This window comes from Semicossyphus pulcher, unplaced genomic scaffold (assembly GCF_022749685.1).
Source record: "Semicossyphus pulcher isolate SPU_LCO1_2020_fin unplaced genomic scaffold, fSemPul1.0.p SCAF_37, whole genome shotgun sequence".
In the NCBI taxonomy this organism is placed as follows: Eukaryota; Metazoa; Chordata; class Actinopteri; order Labriformes; family Labridae; genus Semicossyphus; species Semicossyphus pulcher.
The window spans coordinates 575,757-598,053 of record NW_027211712.1 but is presented as its reverse complement, the minus strand read 5'-3'; the positions used below and the strand labels follow the sequence as shown (position 1 = coordinate 598,053).

The following is a 22,297-nucleotide window of genomic DNA, read 5'->3' as shown; positions in this document are numbered from 1 at the left end:
TTCAAACTGACGCGTTCACTCGAGCCGCTTCTCTCTCTTTTGCAGCTGCAGCCGTGTTACTTTATGTTTCTAAAAACATGCTCGTATTCGCTGAACGTCCGCGTGAGGATTTCGAGCTCCGCTGGTGTGACGTAGGAGGACCTCTTTTTGTGTACTGTTGCCATGGTGACTCGTGGTGTCGGGGCTCCATTAATGCTGGCTTTTTACAGTCAGCGCGCACGCACTTAACTCTGGCTGAACCTACTCAGAGTTGATTGAACTAACTCTGATCAGCTGTTCTGGAACCGAAAAGCGACTTTCAGCTCAGAGTGAGTCAAACCTCCGTCGGGGGTTAGACTGACGGTCTGTTGAAGCTCCTTTCTGAAACAGACCCCTGAAACAAACAATTTAAAAACAGTTTGTAGCGTTTGTTCACTTCAACTTTATTTAAAGTTTGGATTCAAACATTTCATACTTTTATAATTTCATCAAAAACTGATCTACACAATCCCAGAAATACAAAACCCAACAGTTTATATACGTTTACATTTAGTCAGTCGCTAAAAACAAAAACACAAAGCAGGAAGAGACAAATGTAACATCCAAACAGAGTGTGCTCGTTACCCAGCAGCCACCTGGACCAGGAAGTCCAGGACAGAGAGCAGAAACATCCGAATCAGCTTTATTCACGTTAACGGAGGCCTGAGGTCAGATCTGAGATTATCTGTGTGGGAGTCAGTAACAGCAAACTGCAGGAGAGAGGGTCGGTGTGTGGACCAGGACCCACCAGGACCAGGTCTACAGTCTGACCCGTCACAGAGCAGGAACCAGACCTCAAATATAACTTACAAATTCGTAGTTTCTTACATTAAGGTGGAGACTCTGCAGAAAGTTTATGCCTGGAATCAGTCCTCTGACCCTTTAGAAAACAAACGAGCGGCTGCGTCTGGAGATCCGGACGTTTACAGAGACATAAAAGACGCTCAGACGAGAGCCGACAGGTTTTTATTGGATGAACCCTCTGAACTACGAGAGGATGCAAAGAATGATTTCTGGTGATCGAGGCTTCAAACATGTCGAAGAATCACAATCATGATTTCCTCCGTTCAGCTGTGAATTCAGAACTCTTCCCCTTATAGCCCCGCCCCCTTGCTCACCTACACCTGCTGCATGTTTAAAGTGTGATCACCTCTCAGCAGTACACCCTGTTTGGTCCCACTATCAGGATGAGAGATAAAAACCTCATGGTTTCCGATTCCTGTCGCCAAGTGACCCTGGTCGATCGCTTCCTGTCACCTGCAGTCTGCTGGCCCCGCCCACCTAATCTGCATATTAAGCTACATAAACACCAGGAGAGAATGAAAGTGAGGAAAGGAGAGCAGCTGGAGGCCGAGGAGAGAAACGATCCCACTTAATGTAAAAACAGAATGAACGATGACAGACACACAGGTGTAAACCCCAATCATCCAATCAGCAGCCGCCTTCACATGGGCACCTTTAGTGTTAGCGTAGTTTAGCGTGGCTCTGAGTCCAGCTTCACATGTGAGTGGCCGAGAGGCCCCCCGATTACAGCCCACTGTAAACGAGCCCCCACAGCGGCCCCCAGAGCCCCCCCCCAGTGGCCCCCAGAGCCCCCCCCCCCTGTGTGTTTCTCGGTTTATTTACTGAAACATTAAAAAAAAAACTCAAAATAAAGTTCAGATGAGCTGAAAGCTGCGTCACTGCAACCAAACTACCTACCTCCAACTCCCCGTTCTGTGTTAGTGTTATTAGTCGTCATGGAAACAACATGATTGACAGGCTGACCCCTCCTCCTCCCAGCGCCTTGCTCAAAGGCAACAGGAAACAGTGAGTGAATGAAGGCCCCGAACAGAAAGAGGAAGCAAAGACGTCGGGGGGAGAAGTGAAGGTCTGTTGGTGTGGTGGCCCGGCCTCCCAGGGGCTGATGGGAAATCTTCCTCTCGGTTTATTTGAGGTCCAGCACCATGCTGGCCGGGTTCTCCAGGTACTCCCTCCACAGGTTGGAGAATCGACACATGGTGGCTCCATCAATGATCCGATGATCAGCCGACCAGCTGACGTTCATGATGTGAGCTCGGACCACCTGACCGCCGGCATCGAACCGAGGGAGAACCTGAAGGACGGACGAGGTAAAGAAACTGATCTGTGGAGGGTGATCAATCTTATTTCCTCATTTTTGACACAAAGACTTTTCGAGTTAAAGGTTCTCAGAACGTGGTGTACCACACGGCCCTGTGTTCGAACCACTGCTGTTAATAGATGTCCTGCGTAAGATCAGATCTATGTTCGCGTTCTGACCCTGACCCAGAGATGAATATCTCATCCTGAACAAAAGAGAAACTGATTCATGATAATGAGCCAAATTAGAAACTACTCCAGGGAGAGGGAAGGAGTATTCAGCGTCTGCTTAAATGTGGATCATTTAAATGAGTTCATTTGGGTTTTTCTAAAAGTCTGATGAACCTGACGTTCCAGGTGCCTGGAAAAGTTTTAAACTCACCTGGATTTTTCCCAGAGCTCCAATGGCGACTTCAGGAGGAAGGATGACGGGTTTAGCGTACGTCCCTCCGATCTGATTTCAAAACAACAGATTAAAGTCAGGACACTGCAGCTCTGCTGTCCTGTTGTTGTCATATTGTTGTTGGTGTTGTTTTGGACTCACTGATCCAATGTTGGACAGAGTGAAGGTTCCCCCGCTCAGCTCGTTGGTTCCCAGCTGACCTGCAGCTCCGAGCGCCTGCAGACGATTTAAGTCCTGAGCGATCTCGAACACGCTGAGCAGCTGGACGTTCTTCACGTTAGGAACCAGCAGACCCTGACTGGTGTCCATCGCCAGCCCGATGTTATGAGACGCCTGGAACACAGAATGTCTGTCAACAACAATTTAAATAAACATTTAAATTCATTCTTAAATAATTCAGATTTAATGAGCGGTCCTTCACGGGGCGTCAGCCTCTCCTCACTCCGGAATACGGCAGTGTTAATGGAGATCATTCGGGTGTCATAGAGTGTAGTGTGTTTCTGTTGTTCATAGACATCTCAGCCTGACTCTGATGATGAGTCAATAATAATAAATACCAAAGAAGAGGACTTGGACTCCGACTCGTGCCGACTCTGAGCGACTCGTCTGTCTCACCTTGTACGTGATGTTCTGGCAGCCCTCGTCTACCGAGGCATTCAGGATAGGAAAGTGCAGCAGGCCAAGGGAGGCGGCCTGGACCAATGGAGAACAGAAAACGTCAGGTAACCAGTCAACATGTGTGTCTCCATCACCTGTGCTGCAGTCTCACCTTGATGAAGAAGGGCATGAAGCTCAGTTTGACCCCCCGGCCCTCAGCCGTGGACCTGAGCTCAGCTCTCAGAGCCACCAGGCGGCTCAGGTCCACCTCGTCACAGTACCCGAAGTGAGGAATCTTCAGCGCAGCTGTCATCGTCCTCACCATCGCTTTGTGGAAACCTGGAGGGAATAAAACACATCTCGTCTGTGCAGGGGTTTAAATCCAGAGCTCATGCGTGGGTACAGTTATAAGTAACTTCCTGTCCTGACATGAAAGAGACTAAGTAAGTTCCTGTCGACCTTCCTCCTCAGGTTTTAAAGCTGCTGATGAAACAAACGCACCTTTGAGGGGCTCAGTGACATCCTTGCCGGTGAAGACAGGTTTGGGGATCGGTGGTGGTTTGATGGCTGCTGGGGTGCTCACAGGCCTGGCAGCAGCAGCAGTGAGGGGCGGGGCCGGGGGCGGAGTCTGGATCTCCTGGAATAGGGTCGGAGGTAAGATGGCTCCGGTCTGCTTCGCCAGGAAGTTCAGGATGTCCTCCTTCAGGATACGACCGTCTTTCCCCGTTCCAACCACCTCACTGAGCTTTATCTGTGAGGACAGACCAGTCACACCAGTACCAGGTTACACTGGGAGCACTGGAGACGGGGGACGGACAGGAGACAGATGGGGGACAGACGGGAAATAGACGGGGGACAGACGAGGAGGGACTGAGGACAGACGGGAAACAGACGTGGGACAAACAGGAAACAGACGGGGGACAGACGAGAAACAGACGGGGGACAGATGGGAAACAGACGGGGGGCAGACGGGGGACAAACAGGAAACAGACGGGAAACAGACATGGGGACAGATGTGGGACAAACAGGAAACAGACGGGGGGCAGACGGGGGACAAACAGGAAACAGACGGGAACCAGACTGAGGACGGATGGGAAACAGACGGGGGACAGACAAGAAACAGACGGGAACCAGACGGGGGAAAGACAAGAAACAGACGGGGGACAGACGAGAAACAGACGGGGGACAGACGAGAAACAGACGGGGGGCAGACGGGGGACAAACAGGAAACGGATGGGAACCAGACTGAGGACAGACGGGAAACAGACGGGGGACAGACAAGAAACAGACGGGAACCAGATGGGAAACAGACAGGGGACAAACAGGAAACAGATGGGAACCAGACTGAAGACGGATGGGAAACAGACGGGGGACAGAGGGGAAACAGACGGGGGAAAGACAAGAAACAGACGGGGGACAGAGGGGAAACAGACGGGGGACAAACAGGAAACAGATGGGAAACAGACGGGGGACAGAGGGGAAACAGACGGGGGAAAGACAAGAAACAGACGGGGGAAAGACAAGAAACAGACGGGGGACAGACGAGAAACAGACGGGGGGCAGACGGGGGACAAACAGGAAACGGATGGGAACCAGACTGAGGACAGACGGGAAACAGACGGGGGACAGACAAGAAACAGACGGGAACCAGATGGGAAACAGACAGGGGACAAACAGGAAACAGATGGGAACCAGACTGAGGACGGATGGGAAACAGACGGGGGACAGAGGGGAAACAGACGGGGGACAAACAGGAAACAGATGGGAAACAGACGGGGGACAGAGGGGAAACAGACGGGGGAAAGACAAGAAACAGACGGGGGACAAACAGGAAACAGATGGGAAACAGACAGGGGACAGATGGGAAACAGACGGGGGACAAACAGGAAACAGATTGGGAAACAGACGGGGGACAGAGGGGAAACAGACGGGGGAAAGACAAGAAACAGACGGGGGAAAGACAAGAAACAGACAGGGGACAGATGGGAAACAGACGTGGGAAAGGCAAGAAACAGACGGGGGACAGAGGGGAAACAGACGGGGGACAAACAGGAAACAGATGGGAAACAGAGGGGGGACAAACAGGAAACAGATGGGAACCAGACTGAGGACGGATGGGAAACAGACGGGGGACAGAGGGGAAACAGACGGGGGAAAGACAAGAAACAGACGGGGGACAGATGGGAAACAGACAGGGGACAAACAGGAAACAGACAGGAAACAGAGGGGGGACAAACAGGAAACAGACGGGGGACAGACGGGGGAGGGACTGAGGACAGACGGGGGACAAACAGGAAACAGACGGGGGACAGACTGAGGACGGATGGGAAACAGACGGTGGAGGGATTGAGGACAGACAGGGGAAACACAGGAAACAGACGGGGGACAGACGAGAAACAGACGGGGAAACACAGGAAACAGATGGGGGACAGACGAGAAACAGACGGGGGACAGACGAGAAACAGACGGGGGACAGACGGGAAACAGACGGGAAACAGACGGGAAACAAACGGGGGACAGACAAGAGACAGATGACGGAGGGACTGAGGACAGACGGGAGAAAGGCAGGGGACAGACAGGAGGCAAATGGGAGACAGACGGGGGACACACAGGAGACAATTGGGAGATAGTTGAGGGAGGGACTGAGGACAGACAGGAAGAGACGGGGGACAGATGGGGGACTGTCAGGAGACAGGTGGGGGATAGATCGGAGACAGGCGTACATTGTTCTCCATGGCAAGGCGTCTGACAGCGGGCGTGGCCTGGGTCTTGTGACCTTTGATCTCCTGGTGGGTGTGTTCCTCTCGGGCCATGGCGGGCGTCTCAACTACGTCCTCCTCTTGGATCACATCTGGACAACAAGTCAGGTTCAGTCTGAATCAAACCAGAGCAATGGAAAAACCATGTTCAGGACTAAGACCAGGTGTAGACGACTCACCTGCACTGGACTCTGTCTCGATGTCGACCAGCGGTTTGCCCACGAGGGCGGTGGCGTCCACGTCGTAGTAGAGCTTCTTGATGACTCCGTCGTAGCGGCTGGTGATGGTGACGGATGCTTTGTCGCTCTGAACCTCACAGATGCTGTCGAACTGAGAAACTTTATCTCCCTCCTTCACATACCTGCAAACGAACACATTTTTCAGACAGGCCTGATCATTTGTCCTGAGATCATCAAACTAAATATGACATCATTAAGCAGCCATTAAAATCCAGAAATAAATCAGAGTTAAAAACAGCTCATTTTGCTGTTTAGACCATCTTGTGGTTGAAACAGATTGTGTGGGCGTGGCGATCACATTTTGATCAACTCCGCCCACAACCATAGGTCATGTGACAATCAGTGTAGTGCAGGTTTATGTTTGTCAGCATACACATGCTACATTAGCTGAAATGCCTCTTTTTGTTCTTAAAAATGTGAATGTAATGCTAAATGATAGCAGTGTAGTGTTAGCTGGTGCTACATTATTACAGAGCTAAACTCCACTTGCCAACGCTCAACAACCGCTGCCGTAGGACAGATCATTTAGGGCTCGCACTCCTGCAGCAGAGAGACGTCACTCAACGGCCGCAGCCGACCACATTTGTCTCACTGACGATGCTAACGCTGTAAACAGCCAAAGAGCTGTTGTGTGACTTCTCCTGTGATTGGATCGCAGAATGAAATATAATATTTATAATAATATTCATATGTATATAGAAATATAATAATATGTAATATAAAGATATGTAAAAAAAAAACAGGTGTTGTGTTCTGTAAAGTCTTTGTGGTGTCAGGACGTACCACTCCTTCACCGTCACCTCCATGATTCCCTCCCCGATGTCCGACAGTTTGAACTGGACGATCGGTCCTCGACTCACTGCAGGTTAAAACACATCAATGACATCATCACAACACATACATGTTTGGAGGGACTGAAGGATTTCTCTGATCTGAGCTGATTGACATGAGATAACCTGCTGACCTGAACCTGAACCTACACCGCCCTCTGCCTGGCTCACTGATTAGTACCTGCAGGTTCAAACACACCAGACATGATTAATAAACAACCTGATTAACTGGACTCACCTGCAGCCGTGTGCAGCGTCCTGCTGCTGAACATCACAAGGTGTCTGTCACACCTGGAGGTGAGTGGCTGCAGAGCTCCGTCATACCTAAAGCTCTGCAGCCGGAAACACCTGCGACGATACTGCTGAGACAGCTGCAGAGAGAGACCAGAGCACAGGTACACAGATCACATGGACAGCTCCAATACAGACAGGACAGACAGGTAGAGTCCACAGGCAGACAGGTGCAGTGAATTAGCAATCACATATCCAAAATAAAGACTTGATAAAGACATATTGCAGACCCAACAGGTGTCACTGAAGCTTGGAACAAACTAATCATTTGTGTGCAGAAACCTACGGAGGCCTGTTGTGGTCAAAAGGTAGAAAACTGTACACTGATGTGTTTAAAGGATGAAGCAGAAATCCTGTAAATCTGCTGACCATAAACTAATTATGCTGATTAATTAACATGACTGATTCTCAATCAGTCGAAGAGAAGGTGATCAGTGTAAAGCCTCAGCTGCAGTATTCAGTAAACTGTTCCGTCATTGTGGGGACACTTCGATAACACTGTCAATCTCAGAGCCGTCACTCAGACTCTGTGTCCTCAGCTGCCTGTTAGCTGTTAGCAGCCTGCCTCCCCCAGCTCTGTGACCTAGCAGCTCGTTTACCTGCAGGATGCTGGCTAACGCTAACTGCAGCTGCATGTTGACACACCTGTTATCATCTGGTTTACAGGTGAACAGGTAACACTGCCCGGCTGTCAGGCAGTTTGCAGCCGGATGTTGGCTCTGTTTTCATTTCTTTCGTTTAGCATTAGCATCAGAATGATCATGTCAGAGGAAGTTACAGCAGCTAATAGGCTAAGCTAAAGGGCTGACGTCACACTCTGTTAGCGCCACATTAGTAGCGGAAACAAACAACGAGACACAGAAAACGGAAACCGTTAAACTGCGACACATTTAACTTTGTTTTTCTCACCAGCCGCCTGAGCACAGTGAAGGAGCCTCTGGTCACCGCCGCCATCTTTCCTCTCTGCTGCCGCTGCCGATCTGACGTCACAGCTGCACGCCCCTCTCAGGGGCGAATCACAGCTCAGTGTCTTGTTCTCCTGTACTTGCAGCAGACCGGACCCAGGGTCGACGTAAGGCTGACGCCTAACGGTCAGCAGGGGAAGTACAGCAGCTCCAATCTGAGGACAAACGCTTCATTCACTTTATATAAATCTTGTACATGTCATTCAGTGTATTATTTTCTGTTTTTAGATTTTTGTGTTTAATTAATATTTAGTTGATACTTATCAAATATTATTTGTTTCACATACAGCGGATGTCATGATTTATAATGAAATACAGTTAGCAGTAAGAGCTGTGATAAGTTCTATCATCAGAAACTGACTCACTGTGACTCATCATCCTCAGCATCCTCTCAGCGCGCTGTGGTTCCTCGCGCTGCCTGCAGGTGGCGGAAAAACCGAAACACAGGTGGCGTCAAGCTCTCTGAAAAACGGAATAATACCGGAAATATTTTTTTTTATAAAAGGACAAGTAAATAAATATTTAATAATTCACTGATGTTTTTGGCGTGTTTTATTTCTAATTTCTTAAGTTATTATAGATACTCTGCACAAATACACAAGTAGATATGCAATTATAAATACATTTTAACAAGTCAGAATATCTTTGTTTTATTTTGAAAGCAGTCGGAAGTGTCGGTAGTCATTCTGTGTAACTTGGCACAGAGAAGTTGAGAAGAAGAAGAACATACAAACAAACTGAAGCAGAGAGTCACAGCGAAGGTCTGTCACGTTTTAAAGGTGTGAAAGGGTTTGCGGGTGAAGATGGATGCGGCGGCAGTGCAGATAGACGGCAGCGTGATGGAGGGAGTGAGTACTCACACTTTACACTATCACAGACCGGCTGCTGTTGTTCTGCGCGACTAACATGCTAACAGAAGGCTAGCAGCGGTTAGCACCCGGTGCTGAGTGACTGATGTCTGTTCTGTGTCCCCTGTGTCTGTGATTGTCGGTTCTCTGCAGGGTGGACAGATCCTCAGAGTGTCCGCGGCGCTCAGCTGCATCACCGGCTCCGCTATCAAAATCACCAAAATCCGAGCCGGCAGAAGCACACCGGGGCTCAGGTGAGTGCACCGGCTAGCAGGCTAACGTTAGCCTATTCATTGAAGTTGGTCGCCGAGCTAACTTAGTTAGCAGACATCAACTATAAAAACCATACGCCTGTGTTATTCATGTCGATGTTAATTAATTTTATATCAGACCGTTTCCTCTGGATGCTGTTTGGAGAAACTTTAGCCAGATATTATGAAGCTTCTGTGAGGAGAAGACTAAGACCAGACTGGGTTTAAAAATAATTTAAAATAAGAGTGTCTGTATTATTATCAAACGCAAAAAAGTCTGGAATCTGGAACCTGTATGTTTAGATTTAGCGAAACAACGGCAGCAGCTTTAAAATACGGCCTCGGTCCCATTCATGAAAAATATGAAAGAATAGATAGGCTAATATATGAAAATCGAACTCCAATGTGCAGGTGATCATTTTGCTCTTTCTTCCAGAAAACTCCACGAGCGGGGTCATGGAGCAGCTCTGTTTCATTTCTGTTAATCGATACAGTCTTACACATAAAATCATGAAAGATTAAAAATGACACAATTCAACGAGAAAACTAAAATAATCCCAAAATATATTTAGTAATATTTTTAAATATGTTGCTTCTAGTTAAAGTTGTGAAGATGTTTCATTAAGCAGGAGAGCTTGAATAATCAACACCCATGGTGAATCATAGTTTCTCTGTCAGGGTCAGGTGTTCACTGTGTACAGCTGCAGTGTTACAGATACACCAGGTAATATTGTGTTTGTGTTCAGACCGCAGCACCTGAGCGGCATGCAGCTGGTCTCAGATCTGTGTTCAGGAAGTCTGCAGGGAGCCGCCATCGGATCCACCGACATCAGCCTGAGTCCAGGAAAGATCCGGTCCGGAAACCACACAGCCGACACACAGACAGCAGGGTGAGACTGTCTGTCTGTCTGTCTGTCTGGCTAGAGAACATCACCTCTGTCATTACCTTTAAGGATCCACCTTCTGTTAAAGGCTTTAATATTTATAATGTGTGTGTGTGTGTGTGTGTGTGTGTGTGTGTGTGTGTGTGTGTGTGTACACACACATCAGGAGTGTGTGTCTGCTCATGCAGGTGGCTCTGCCCTGCGCTCTCTTCGCTGACGCCTCCTCACAGCTCTGTCTGAAGGGAGGAACCAACGCAGAGATGGCTCCTCAGATCGACTACACTGTCAAGGTCTAAGGCTGAACACATTCATCATCTGCATCTATGTTTTTAATGCGGGAGGAGCCGGAGAGAGGGAGGGTGTGGGTCAGAGACGGATGATCCATAGTGTGATCCTAGCAGTTTATCTGAATTTATAATGTGATCCAGCAGTGAGCAGTTTGTAATCATGCAGCGCAGTGACTGATCTGTGTGTTTCTCAGGCTCTGCCCCTGACTTATAGCGTCACGATTGGTTCTGTATTTCCGTGAAAACCTTTTATAAATCATAAAATACGTCTTCACACGCTGTGACTGAGATGAGCCGGACGTGATTTAGCGTAGTTTATCAGTTATCATGCTGCGCGGGGAGGAGACGGACGTTAGGAGAGGAGCAGATATGACGCAGACCTGTGTGTGTTTGATGCTCATACCTGAATCAATAACGTCACGATCTGTCCGTATTTCTGCGCACAGTCAAAGTATAAACTCGTCTCCGCAGGCTGTCATACGCCCATATGCTGTGTAGTTCATATATTTCACTGATAAACACAGAGCTGTAGAGGGCGCGAGGCCCTGTGCGGTTGCACACTTCACACAGCCCATTCAACGGTTCTGACTCTGTGTATGTTTGAAATTTCACAGACACCTATTGGGTTTCATGGCCAGGTACTGAACAACCTATGGCCTAGTACCGGTCCACGGACCGGGGGTTAGGAACCCCTGGTCTATGCAATAAGATTTTAATTTAGACATTAGTCTTTTGTGGTGAACTGTATCGGAAGCTTTTTGGAAGTCCGTATGCAATCGACTGACTGTTGTATCCAGAGCTGCTGACCGCAGATATCGATCCATGCTGCTTACTGCTAAAAAGTTCGACTTCAGATGGTCGACGATCAGATAGGTCGATTAGATCCTCCACTGTGTTCCGTTCTACAGATGAACAATGGTGATACACTGACTCACTGGCCGATTCCTGCTACTGATTTATCCCTTGTTTGAAAATCGCACTGATTTGTGCCATAAACATATTAGATACACACTGTAGAGACACACACAGTAGATACACACACACACTGTAGATACACACACTGTAGATACACACTGTAGAGACACACACAGTAGATACACACACACACTGTAGATACACACACTGTAGATACACACTGTAGAGACACACACAGTAGATACACACACACACTGTAGATACACACACTGTAGATACACACTGTAGAGACACACACAGTAGATACACACACACACTGTAGATACACACACTGTAGATACACACTGTAGAGACACACACTGTAGATACACACACACACTGTAGATACACACACTGTAGATACACACTGTAGAGACACACACAGTAGATACACACACACACACTGTAGATACACACACTGTAGATACACACTGTAGATACACACACAGTAGATACACACACACACTGTAGATACACACACTGTAGATACACACTGTAGAGACACACACTGTAGATACACACACAGTAGATACACACACTGTAGAGACACACAGTAGATACACACACACACACACACACACACACACACTGTAGATACACACACACACACACACACTGTAGATACACACACTGTAGAGACACACAGTAGATACACACACACACACACACAGTAGATACACACACACACACACACACACTGTAGATACACACACACACACACACACACACACTGTAGATACACACTGTAGATACACACACTGTAGATACACACACTGTAGATACATACACTGTAGAGACACACAGTAGACACACACACACACACACACACACACTGTAGATACACACACACACACACACACACACACTGTAGATACACACACACACACACACACACTGTAGATACACACACACACACACTCACACACACACTGTAGATACACACACACACACACACACACACAGTAGATACACACACTGTAGAGACACACAGTAGATACACACACACACTGTAGAGACACACAGTAGATACACACACACACACACACACTGTAGATACACACACACACACACACACACACAGTAGATACACACACTGTAGAGACACACAGTAGATACACACACACACACACACACACACTGTAGATACACACACTGTGTTAATGGTTTTATTTTCTTCTTCAGGTGTTTAAACCGATCATGGAGAAGTTTGGCGTCCATTTTGACTGTGACATCAGAATGAGGTCAGTTTCCTGTTTGCTCAGCAGAGACAGTATTATTGTGTCCCAGCTGCGTGTGTCTGACGGTGTGTGTGTGTGTGTTCGTGTCAGGGGGTACTACCCTAAAGGTGGGGGTGAGGTGATGGTGACGGTGAACCCGGTGAAAGAGCTGCAGCCCGTCACCATGATGGAGAGAGGAAACATCACCAAGATCTACGGCCGAGCGTTCGTCGCCGGGGTGCTGCCCTTCAAAGTAACGTTCCCTCTTTTAAACAGGAAGTGATGTCATTAAACATTATGGAGCATGAATTTATTTTATTATAAGTTAAAGTGTTCTGTGCAGGGAGAAACTAATCACTGTGACAGATTGATCATATTGATTATTGATTACACTGATTATAATGAGTGTGTGTGTGTGTGTGTCAGCTGGCTAAAGACATGTCGACAGCTGCTGTTCGAACCATCAGGAAGGAAATCAAAGAGCTCTACGTCAACATCCAGCCGCTGCAGGAGAAAGAAAAGGCCTGCGGGAACGGCAATGGCATCATGTAAGCCCCGCCCACCTGCTGACATCACTGCTGCCTTCACTGCCCAGACAAAAATAATTTGAAATACTGCAGTACACTCATCAGATATCAGCCAGTTCACCTTACTGAGACCCTGACGGGAGGATCAATACTCCTAACAACACCACGGTTATACTGCAGGACTAATGATGCTTAGTTATATGAAGTATATAAATATTAAATATATGAATATATGTATTCATATATATATATATATATATATATATATATATGTGTATATATGTATGTATATGTATGTATGTATATGTATGTGTATATATGTATATATATGTATATATATGTATGTATGTATATGTATGTGTATATATGTATATATATGTATATATATGTATGTGTATATATGTATATATATGTATGTGTATATATGTATATATATGTATATATATATATGTATATATATATGTATATATATGTATGTGTATATATGTATATATATGTATGTATATGTATGTATATATATATATGTGTATATATGTATATATATGTGTATATATGTATATGTATGTATATGTATGTATGTATGTATGTATTATACACTGCTCAAAAAAATTAAGGGAACACTTAAATCAAACACCAGATCTTGATGAACGTAAAATTTAAGTTGAAAATCTTCACTGATGTACATTGTATAATTTGTTGAGAACAAAATGATGTAACAATGTCAGTGGAAACCAAAATCATCAGCCCACTGAGGGTTGGATTCAAAATCACACCCAAAATCAGAGTAAGAAATGTAAATCACATGCTCCTGATGAGTCGGCGATGGTGTCCTGGGGGATCTCCTCCCAGACCTGGATCAGGGCATCAGTGAGCTCCTGGACAGTCTGTGGCGGTACTTGGAGGCGTCTGATGCACCGATACATAATGTCCCATAGGTGCTCAGTTGGATTTAGGTCAGGGGAACAAGAGGGCCAGTCAATGGCATCAATGCCTTCGTCATCCAGGAACTGCCTACACACTCTGGCCACATGAGGCCGGGCATTGTCCTGCACCAGGAGGAACCCAGGGCCCACTGCACCACCATTAGGTCTAACAAGTGCTTGGAGGATGTCGTCCCGGTACCTAACAGCAGTCAGGGTACCATTGGCTATGACATGGAGGTCTGCGCGGCCCTCCAAGGAAATGCCTCCTCAGACCATCACTGACCCACCGCCAAACTGGTCATGCTGGATGATGTTACAGGCAGCATAATGTTCACCACGGCATCTCCAGACTCTGTCACGTCTGTCACATGTGCTCAGGTGAAATTGATTCACAATCACTTGTGCTTCCTAGATGGACAGATTGATATCCCTGAAGATGAACTGAGTTGATGTTATTCTGTGACGATTAAGTGTTCCCTTAACTGTTTTGAGCAGCGTATGTATATTTATATATAACTACTGTAAATGAACTAAAAACATGGAGCAGGGACATAAATGTTTGAAACAGTAACTTCAGGATGAGTTTCTGTTTTCCCACGTGCAGTGAATGCAACCTCACTGCTGCAGCTCTGGTGAGTGAGACAGGTGTGTCGCTCTCTGATTGGTCGATCTCTCTGTGTTTTAGAATCATCGCTGAGTCGTCCACAGGTTGTGTCTTTGCAGGATCGGCTCTGGGGAAGAAAGGTCAGAGGTCACCTACACGCACACACAGGTCATATCTACACACCTGCAGAGGTCCAGATGTTTGCACAGTCTAATGTGTGTTTGTGTGTCTCAGGTGTGTATGCAGATAAAATCGGTATTGAAGCTGCGGAGATGTTGCTGAGAAACATTCGACACACAGGCTGTGTGGACGAGTTCCTGCAGGACCAGGTGAGAGACACGCCTGTGACATCACTCTGACATCACACTCACATCATATGTACAGTTTCTATGGTAAGCCTATTTAACATTTAATAGGTTGACTGGATATTCATTCCAGATATCCATAATTTAATTTTGGATGTCTAAAAACATTGTGACTAGTAAAGATGTCCACATGTGGCTCTATGACGGGGTAAAATGCTCTTCTCTTGTATCATAGAGCTCTATGGAGGAAAGGATAGGTGTTTTAGTTGCAGTACCATGAGTCACCACCAGGACAGACTGAGCAGCCGTCTGTTCTCAGATCAGCTTCATTCAACCAGACAGACAGAACTAAGACTAACCCTGTTCAGACACACAGCAATCTGAGGACTAGAAATGACCTCACAGAGCTCAGAGGCTCAACAGAGTGACCTTTGACCTCTTCCTCTCCAGCTCATCATCTTCATGGCGTTGGCAAAGGGAAGGTCTCGGATTCGAACCGGCGCCTTGACGCTGCACACGCAGACAGCCATACATGTGGCTGAGCAGCTGACTCAGGTCAGACACACACACACACACACACACACACACACACACACACACACACACACACACACGTCATGTTATAATAAAGTATAGTAACATGTTTATTCAATATGTCTGTTTGTTTGTTTTCAGGCAAAGTTCACCATCACAAAGTGTGACGATGAGCTGAGCAGCAACGTCACCTTCATCATCGAGTGTGAAGGATCAGGAGCCACAAACCCCCACCTGTAGCAAACACACACACACACACACACACACACACACACACACACACACACACACACACACACACACACACACACACACACACACACACTCTCTCTCTGTAGCTGCTCTGTCATGGCCGCCCCTCTCAGCTTCTGTCTCTCAGGGTGTTTCATTAAAGCTGGAATAAAGAAATCAAACTGTCTCTGACTGTAACTCGTGTCCTGAGACTACATGTCCCATGATGCACCTGCACAGGGTCTTCAGTTTCACCCTGTTTCTCTGATGTCCTGCTAGTCTGTCTGTTGTCTGTGGATGTGATGTATGCTTCAGAGGATTGTGGGTCAGAATGAAGCATGCTGGGTAACAGACTCAATCTTTGGCTGCTGGTCTGAGTACTGAGTCACATCATACTTTGTGAGACATGTGATGTCACTGTGACATCATCACTGTGAAATCGTCACTGACACTGTGTGTATTGCTTGCTGTGTTGAAATGCCATACTATCCTAGCAGTGCGTCCTGATGTGGCCTAAATGTAGTCTGTAGTATGCAAACAAAAGCTAAATGTGCAGTACGCCAAACATGCCCGCATGTCGTACTGATTCGGAGAAAATCTCCAGTGTGCATCAGACCAGTCTACCTCGCCTGCTGTATCCCACAATGCAAAGCACTGGAACGTCACAGCGGCAGTTAAAATGATGGACAGCAGCAGCAATCCAGCAGAAGGCATGCAGTATATAGTATATAATATATAGTATGTAGCATGTAGTATAAAGTACGACATTTTTATAGCAGCATAACTATGGGCTAATCCAGGCCTGAGCCAGCCCTAACTATAAGCTTTGTCAAAGAGGAAAGTTTTAAGTCTACTCTTAAAAGAAGAGAGGGTGTCTGCCTCCTGGACCCTGACTGGTAGATTGTTCCAGAGGAGGGGGGCCTGGTAATTGAAGGCTCTACCTCCAACACTACTCTTAGAGACTTTAGGTACCACAAGCAGGCCTGCATCCTGGGAGCGCAATGTTCTAGAGGGGTAATATGGCACTATGAGCTCTTTAAGATATGATGGTGCCTGACCATTGAGAGCTTTGTAAGTAAGAAGAAGGATTTTAAATTCTATTCTAGATTTTACAGGAAGCCAGTGCAGAGAGGCTAATACAGGAGAGATGTGCTCTCTCTTCCTAGTTCTTGTCAGCACACGTGCTGCAGCATTTTGTACCAGCTGCAGAGTTTTTAGTGACTTATTAGGGCAGCCTGATAGTAACGAGTTACAATAATCCAACCTGGAAGTAACGAATGCATGGACTAGTTTTTCTGCATCGTGTTGAGACAGGATGTGTCTGATGTTTGTTGCGAAGATGAAAGAAGGCTGTCCTTGATATTTGTTTTATGTGGGAGATGAAGGACATATCCTGATCAAACAGAACTCCCAGATTCCTAACAGTAGTGCTGGATGCCAGGCTGATGCCATCTAGGGCAGCTATATCATTAGAGAAAGAGTCTCTAAGGTGTTTTGGGCCGAGCACAATAACTTCAGTTTTGTCTGAATTAAGTAGCAGAAAGTTTCTAGTCATCCAGATCTTTATGTCCTTAAGGCATGCTTCTAGTTTAGATAGCTGATTGGTTTCGTCTGGCTTCATAGATAAGTATAATTGAGTATCATCTGCATAACAATGAACATTAATGGAGTGTTTCCTCATGATATTACCCAGAGGAAGCATATATAAGGTAAAAAGAATCGGTCCGAGCACAGAACCTTGTGGAACTCCATGACTAACTTTGGTTTGCATAGAGGACACATCATGAACATTAACAAACTGAGATCGATCTGATCAATAAGATTTAAACCAACTTAGTGCAGATCCTGTAATGAACATTAGCTGTTCTAGTCTCTGTAACAGGATGTGATGGTCTATCGTGTCGAAAGCGGCACTAAGATCTAACAGGACGAGTACAGAGAGAAGTCCTCTGTCTGAAGCAGGAAGTAGATCATTTGAAACTCTCAGTGCTGTCTCAGTGCTATGGTGGACTCTAAATCCTGACTGAAAGTCCTCAAATAAACTGTTGTTATGAAGAAAGTCACATAATTGATTAGCGACTGCTTTCTCAAGGATCTTTGAGATAAAAGGAAGGTTAGATATAGGTCTATAGTTAGCTAAGGTGCCTGAATCTAGGGTAGGCTTTTTAAGAAGTGGCTTAATTACAGCTAGTTTAAAAAACTGGGGTACATAGCCCGTCGATAAAGACATATTGATCATATCTAGTAAAGAAGTGCTAATTGAGGGAAAGACTTCCTTAAGCAGCTTGGTTGGAATCGGGTCTAAAAGACAGGTTGATGGTTTAGATGAAAATATCATAGAATTTAGCTCAGGAAGGTCAATTGGAGAAAAACAGTGTAAACATCAGGTGTGTGAGCAGTTTCCAAAGATACACCTGCACCAGGTAACGGCAGGAGGTTACAGAGTCTCTAATCTTTAGGATTTTGTCATTAAAGAAGCTCATGAAATCATCACTGCTGAGGCCTATAGGAATACTTGGCTCAGTGGAGCTGTGACTCTCTGTCAGCCTGGCTACAGTGCTGAAAAGGTACCTGGGATTGTTTTTATGTTCTTCTATGAGGGAGGAGTAGTAGACACCTCGAGCATGCCGTAGGGCCTTCCTGTATTTATTAAGACTATTTTGCCAGGATAAACGAGACTCTTCTGTTTTGGTGGATCGCCACATTCTTTCAGATTTACGCCACATTTGCTTCAAGTTACGAGTTTCTGAGTCATACCATGGAGCTAGCCTCTGTCGTTTAATAATCTTCTTCTTTAAGGGGGCAATCGAGTCTAGAGTACTTCTCAGCAAACCTGCAGGACTATCAACAAACTGATCAAGCTGAGAGGGACTAACATTAGCATCAGAGCTTTCTGTAGTAAACAGATGTGGTAAAGAATTGTTTCCTTAAATTTAGCTACAGTCCTATCAGACAAACATCTTGTGAGTACATTTTTGTTAACTGGAGAGTAGTCGGTTAATAGGACATCGAATGTTACTAAATAGTGATCTGATAAAAGAGGATTTTGTGGGAAGACAATTAAGTTTTCTGTTTCAAGGCCATAAGCTAGAACAAGGTGGAGGGTGTGGTTAAAGCGGTGAGTAGGCTGGTTTACACTTTGAGTGAAACCAATAGAGTCCAAAAGGGACATAAATGCCATGCTAAGACTATCATTGTCAACATCTACATGAATACTGAAGTCCCCTACAATAATTATTTGATCTGAACTCAGGACTAAACCTGATAAAAACTCTGAGAATTCAGTTAGAAAATCAGAGTATGCGCCAGGAGGGCGGTATACTATCACAAATAAAACAGGCTGTAAAGTTTTACAGGCTGGGTGTGAAAAACTCAGAACAAGGCTTTCAAAAGAGCTGAAACTAAGTTTGGGTCGAGGGTTGATTAGAAGACTAGAACTGAAGATAGCTGCCACTCCACCACCTCGACCAGTGTCTCGAGGAATATGAGTATTAAGATGACTGGGAGGAGTGGATTCATTTAAGCTGACATATTCTTCCTGACACAGCCAAGTCTCAGTTAAAGAGAGTAAATCAATATGATCATCTGATATCAGATCGTTCACTAATAGAGCTTTAGATGACAGGGATCTGATATTTAACAGACCACATTTAATTCTCATATTTTTTGGCATAACTTCGGTTGTTGTTTTAATTTTTATTAATTTTTTATTTGAGTTTGAATTAACTGTAATAACAGGCCTGGGTTGGGGGGCAGACACAGTCTCTATAACATTAACATTGTGGCTGGGAAACTGCTCACAGGGAAGCTCAGGGGAGTGTGTAGGTCGTATGTAGTATATAGCAGGTAGTATATATTATGCAGTGTATAGTATGCAGTATATAGCATGCATGTAGTATATAGCATGTAGTATGTAGCATGTAGCATGCAGTATATAGCATGCAGTATATATAGTATATAGTATGCAGTATATAGCATGCAGTATATATCATGCAGTATATATAGTATATAGTATGCAGTATATAGCATGCAGTAAATAGCATGCATGTAGTATATAGCATGTCGTATGTAGCATGTAGTATGTAGCATGTAGTATGTAGCATGTAGTATGTAGCATGCAGTATATAGCATGCAGTATATAGCATGCATGTAGTATATAGCATGTAGTATGTAGCATGCAGTATATAGCATGCATGTAGTATATAGCATGTAGTATGTAGAATGTAGTATGTAGCATGCAGTATATAGCATGCATGTAGTATATAGCATGTAGTATATAGCAGGTAGTATCTAGTATGCAGTATATAGCATGTAGTATATAGCATGTAGTATGTAGCATGCAGTATATAGCATGCAGTATATAGCATGCATGTAGTATATAGCATGTAGTATGTAGCATGCAGTATATAGCATGCATGTAGTATATAGCATGTAGTATGTAGAATGTAGTATGTAGCATGCAGTATATAGCATGCATGTAGTATATAGCATGTAGTATGTAGAATGTAGTATGTAGCATGCAGTATATAGCATGCATGTAGTATATAGCATGTAGTATGTAGAATGTAGTATGTAGCATGCAGTATATAGCATGCATGTAGTATATAGCATGCAGTATATAGTATGCAGTATATAGCATGTAGTATATAGCATGTAGTATATAGTATGTAGTATATTGTATGTAGCATGTAGCATGTAGTATAAAGTACGGCATTTTGAACACAGCCTATGTCTGCAGAATAGCCCTTTAATGACAGTAGTGTGGTCACATGACGCCTCTCTTCTGTCTCTGTCCTCATCTTGTCCATGTAAAATCCAAGATGGCCGACTCAACAATTACAGTTTAAGGGCCACGTGTTCTGGAGCTTTTGAGCAGAGGGCTATTTCACAAAACCTAGACAGCAGATTAAGCCAGGATTTTCCAGCTGTCCTGGCTGAATTTAGCCGAGACGCGGTTTCTCGAAAGCGGTGGCACATAAGTTCCCATGGAGATTTGTTCTGTGCAGCTTGCCTGCTCCAGACCAGGCTAACAGCCAGGCTTGATTAATCCTGGTACCAGTCGGCAGTTCAGTCAGCAGTCACTGCAATCGGAAACCAATGTGTTTTTTTACAGTTAGGCTGTTCCATGTTCTTTTTAGCCTTTAGCCTTATTTTTATTATCCTGCACTAAAATACTCAATACTGCCATAAGTTAAGTGCCCTACTGTTCTTATTTGAACATTGTGACATTATAATCTTTACAATTATTCTTTTGATAGTCATTGTTACTGTTTGGGCTTATAAAGACTGTTGTTATTAGAGATCAGAAATGGCTGTAAATTTAGTAACTTTAACTTTCATTGCTCATTTTAAATGACAAGTAATTCCTGCATTTTATAACTATGACGGGTTTAATTAAGAGCAGTGGTTGGTGAATGTAAAGGCTATTTTTAGGCTACTTGCGCATTCAGTCTGTGGCGTAATGCAGTTGCAGTTACAACAGTGTGCCACTAGGCAGCACTAAAGCTCGGGGGAGCCTTAGTCAATCTGCCTTATAAAAGCATGACACAGTTGGTCCACAGTAGTCTGCCATGTGTTTTCTCTTAGTTTTATTAAAGCCGCAGTGTTTCCTTTTTCTTAAAATACATATTCTGTGTGTCACATCCTCATAAACTTCCATTAGTAGCTCGTGCTCGATGAGTGTGAAGCTGCATGCGTCTTCTCCATGTCAGCGTCATTGAATCTGTGACCGGCCCCGTGGTCTTTTGAAGAAAACGGTGAACGCGCATTTATGAGAATTACTTACACCTGGTTCGACCTAGCTGCACCTGTTCAGCCTGGCTTGACCTACATGAAACAGATGAAACCAGGATGCACTAACGAGGCTCGGTCAATCGTCACTTTTTTTTTTAATCCTGGATTTCTGAATTCTTTTTGTGAAACAGCCCCCAGGTCACATGGTCTTCATCAGCAGGATGTTTGCTCTGTTGTTATGAAGCTGTTGAAGAGCAGACACGCTCAGTCTCTGGTCAGGGAGTGTGTGCAGCCACTAGAGGGCGCTGATTAATTTCCTCCAATGGGGGATCAGTATTGATTCAGCTTCAAACCGTCAGTGGAGGATGTGGACTTCAACCTGAGCACGTAGTTCGTTTGTGACCTTCCTCTGCCATCAGAAACCTGAGGAACAAAAGATCACATTAGTTTTTAAATGTTTCCCATGTGCTCCCAATCCTCGGCATATTAAATACACTTTATAATGTTTATTTATAGAAACGTGTTTGTCCAGTGTTTGTTCAGTGTTTGCCCAGTGTTTGTCTAGTGTTTGTCCAGTGTTTGCCCAGTGTTTGTCCAGTGTTTGTCCAGTGTTTGTCTAGTGTTTGTCCAGTGTTTGCCCAGTGTTTGTCCAGTGTTTGCCCAGTGTTTGTCCAGTGTTTGTTCAGTGTTTGTCCAGTGTTTGTCCAGTGTTTGTCCAGTGTTTGTTCAGTGTTTGCCCAGTGTTTGTCCAGTGTTTGTTCAGTGTTTGCCCAGTGTTTGTCCAGTGTTTGTCCAGT

The 22,297-nt window shown here is 45.2% G+C and overlaps 2 protein-coding genes across 4 annotated transcripts; one reads left to right on the top strand and one right to left on the bottom strand.

Moving 5' to 3' along the window:
• Positions 1 to 1,623: 1,623 nt before the first annotated feature.
• Positions 1,624 to 8,193, bottom strand: dbt (dihydrolipoamide branched chain transacylase E2). 2 transcript variants are annotated; one of them, XM_069679190.1, is made up of 11 exons: positions 8,147 to 8,193; positions 7,191 to 7,317; positions 6,900 to 6,981; positions 6,057 to 6,238; positions 5,842 to 5,969; positions 3,620 to 3,869; positions 3,291 to 3,457; positions 3,137 to 3,214; positions 2,663 to 2,854; positions 2,501 to 2,572; positions 1,624 to 2,113 (listed from the first exon to the last, which is right to left on the bottom strand). In XM_069679190.1, the coding sequence occupies exons 1-11, from the start codon at positions 8,189 to 8,191 to the stop codon at positions 1,946 to 1,948; spliced, it is 1,491 nt and encodes a 496-aa protein (XP_069535291.1). In that variant the 5' UTR covers positions 8,192 to 8,193; the 3' UTR covers positions 1,624 to 1,945. The 2 variants fall into 2 exon arrangements, with proteins under 2 accessions (XP_069535291.1, XP_069535292.1); XM_069679191.1 differs by lacking the exons at positions 7,191 to 7,317; positions 8,147 to 8,193 and adding an exon at positions 7,081 to 7,129 and having other exon boundaries at positions 6,900 to 6,975.
• Positions 8,194 to 8,902: 709 nt separating this feature from the next.
• rtca (RNA 3'-terminal phosphate cyclase) lies at positions 8,903 to 15,929 on the top strand. 2 transcript variants are annotated; one of them, XM_069679219.1, is made up of 12 exons: positions 8,903 to 9,050; positions 9,204 to 9,304; positions 10,048 to 10,191; positions 10,352 to 10,475; positions 12,609 to 12,667; positions 12,755 to 12,896; positions 13,070 to 13,191; positions 14,779 to 14,837; positions 14,932 to 15,026; positions 15,453 to 15,557; positions 15,678 to 15,825; positions 15,862 to 15,927. In XM_069679219.1, the coding sequence occupies exons 1-11, from the start codon at positions 9,006 to 9,008 to the stop codon at positions 15,774 to 15,776; spliced, it is 1,095 nt and encodes a 364-aa protein (XP_069535320.1). In that variant the 5' UTR covers positions 8,903 to 9,005; the 3' UTR covers positions 15,777 to 15,825; positions 15,862 to 15,927. The 2 variants fall into 2 exon arrangements, with proteins under 2 accessions (XP_069535320.1, XP_069535319.1); XM_069679218.1 differs by having other exon boundaries at positions 15,678 to 15,929.
• The last annotated feature ends 6,368 nt before the right edge of the window (positions 15,930 to 22,297 follow it).

Excerpts from the sequence above, each read along its gene's own strand:
- dbt (XM_069679190.1), bottom strand. The coding sequence starts at position 8,191 with ATGGCGGCGGTGACCAGAGGCTCCTTCACTGTGCTCAGGCGGCTG. Across the intron at positions 3,870-5,841 it reads GCCTTGCCATGGAGAACAAT|ATAAAGCTCAGTGAGGTGGT; the intron begins GTACGCCTGTCT and ends CTGTCCTCACAG. Across the intron at positions 2,114-2,500 it reads GAGCTCTGGGAAAAATCCAG|GTTCTCCCTCGGTTCGATGC; the intron begins GTGAGTTTAAAA and ends TCCGTCCTTCAG.
- rtca (XM_069679218.1), top strand. The coding sequence starts at position 9,006 with ATGGATGCGGCGGCAGTGCAGATAGACGGCAGCGTGATGGAGGGA. Across the intron at positions 10,192-10,351 it reads GCCGACACACAGACAGCAGG|GAGTGTGTGTCTGCTCATGC; the intron begins GTGAGACTGTCT and ends CACACACATCAG. Across the intron at positions 12,897-13,069 it reads CCGGGGTGCTGCCCTTCAAA|CTGGCTAAAGACATGTCGAC; the intron begins GTAACGTTCCCT and ends TGTGTGTGTCAG.